The sequence below is a fragment of the Lathyrus oleraceus genome, chromosome 6 (assembly GCF_024323335.1).
Source record: "Lathyrus oleraceus cultivar Zhongwan6 chromosome 6, CAAS_Psat_ZW6_1.0, whole genome shotgun sequence".
Lineage (NCBI taxonomy): Eukaryota > Viridiplantae > Streptophyta > Magnoliopsida > Fabales > Fabaceae > Lathyrus > Lathyrus oleraceus.
The window spans coordinates 302,704,687-302,706,016 of record NC_066584.1 but is presented as its reverse complement, the minus strand read 5'-3'; the positions used below and the strand labels follow the sequence as shown (position 1 = coordinate 302,706,016).

Sequence of the window (1,330 nt, the reverse complement as noted above, 5' to 3'; positions counted from 1 at the left end):
GTAGACTTCTACCTCTTTTGAAGACTAACATGGTGGAGGGGGTTCTTGCTACATTGGTTCAGTTCTATGATCCATTGTACCGGTGCTTTACCTTTCCAGATTATCAGCTTGTGCCTACCTTGGAGGAGTTTTCTCACATGATTGGCCTACCCATTCCTGATCAAGCCCCCTTTTCCAGTTTAGAAGAAATTCCAAAGCATCAAGACATTACAAAAGCTATTCATTTAAGGATGCCTGAGATCAAAGCTAATCTGACTACAAAATGAGGAATTCTTGGCTTTCCTACTAAATTCTTGATAGATGAGGCTCGTTATTTTGCTAGCATGAAGAGTATGGACGCTTTTGAGGCTATTCTTGCCTTGCTCATCTATTTATTGTTCCTCTTCCCTAATGTTGACGAGTTTGTTGACATTAATGCTATCAAAATATTCCCAATTGAAAATCCAGTTCCTACTTTGCTTGCAGATGTTTACCATTCAGTCCATCTTAGGAATTCTCACAAGGGAGGAATGATCATATGTTGTACAACTCCGCTCTACAAGTGGTTTATTTCACACTTGCCTCGGTCTACTGCCTTTTGGGACCTCAAGGATGGTTTGCTATGGTCACAAAAGATTATGTCTCTCACTCATTTTGACATTGATTGGTTTGATCGTGCTTATGAGGGGGTGAAAATCATTGATAGTTGTGGTGAGTTTCCTAATGTACTTCTTCTTGGTACAAATGAAGGCGTTAACTACAACCCGATTTTGGCTCACCGTCAGTTTGGATACCTAATGAAGGACAAGCCCAACACCGTCTTCTTAGAGAGTTTCTTCTTCAAGGAAGGAGAAAACAACAAAGCGTTCAAAGAAAAGATTGTGCATGCCTATCGCCATGTCCATAAGAAAAGAAGAGAAGTTCTAGGAAAGCTAGATTGTGTCTCTTTGGATCCTTATCTCCAATGGGTGCAAGCTAGGACCGTTAGTTTGAAAATGCCTTATCCTCGACAAAATACTTTGTCTTAAACTGTTAAAGAACCTTCTCTCATTTTCATGACTAACGTGGAGAAACTCAAGGTTGCTTTGACTAGGATGCAACGAGAAAAGGATGCTAGGAAGAACAAATATCAGATCGTCTATGCAGAGAATGAAGAGCTTCAAAGACACTTGAAATAAAGGAATGATGAAGAGCTTTATAACAAGAAAAGAAAGGTGCAAGAGGATTTACTTTCCTTTAGCATTATGCCAGTTCTTGGTTCAGATAATCCTCCTACTTCAGGCGCTTGGAAGATGATTGTCGATAAGCTAGTGATTGAAAAGACTCAGATGAAGGACCGAATCAAGGAGCT

The 1,330-nt window shown here is 40.0% G+C and overlaps 1 protein-coding gene across 1 annotated transcript; it reads left to right on the top strand.

Annotated features, from left to right (window-relative positions):
* Positions 1 to 323: 323 nt before the first annotated feature.
* On the top strand, positions 324 to 1,007 carry LOC127095325 (uncharacterized). The gene has a single exon (XM_051034030.1). The coding sequence runs from the start codon at positions 324 to 326 to the stop codon at positions 1,005 to 1,007; it is 684 nt and encodes a 227-aa protein (XP_050889987.1).
* Positions 1,008 to 1,330: the final 323 nt, after the last annotated feature.

Coding starts and splice junctions, on each gene's coding strand:
- LOC127095325 (XM_051034030.1), top strand. CDS start 324: ATGAAGAGTATGGACGCTTTTGAGGCTATTCTTGCCTTGCTCATCTAT.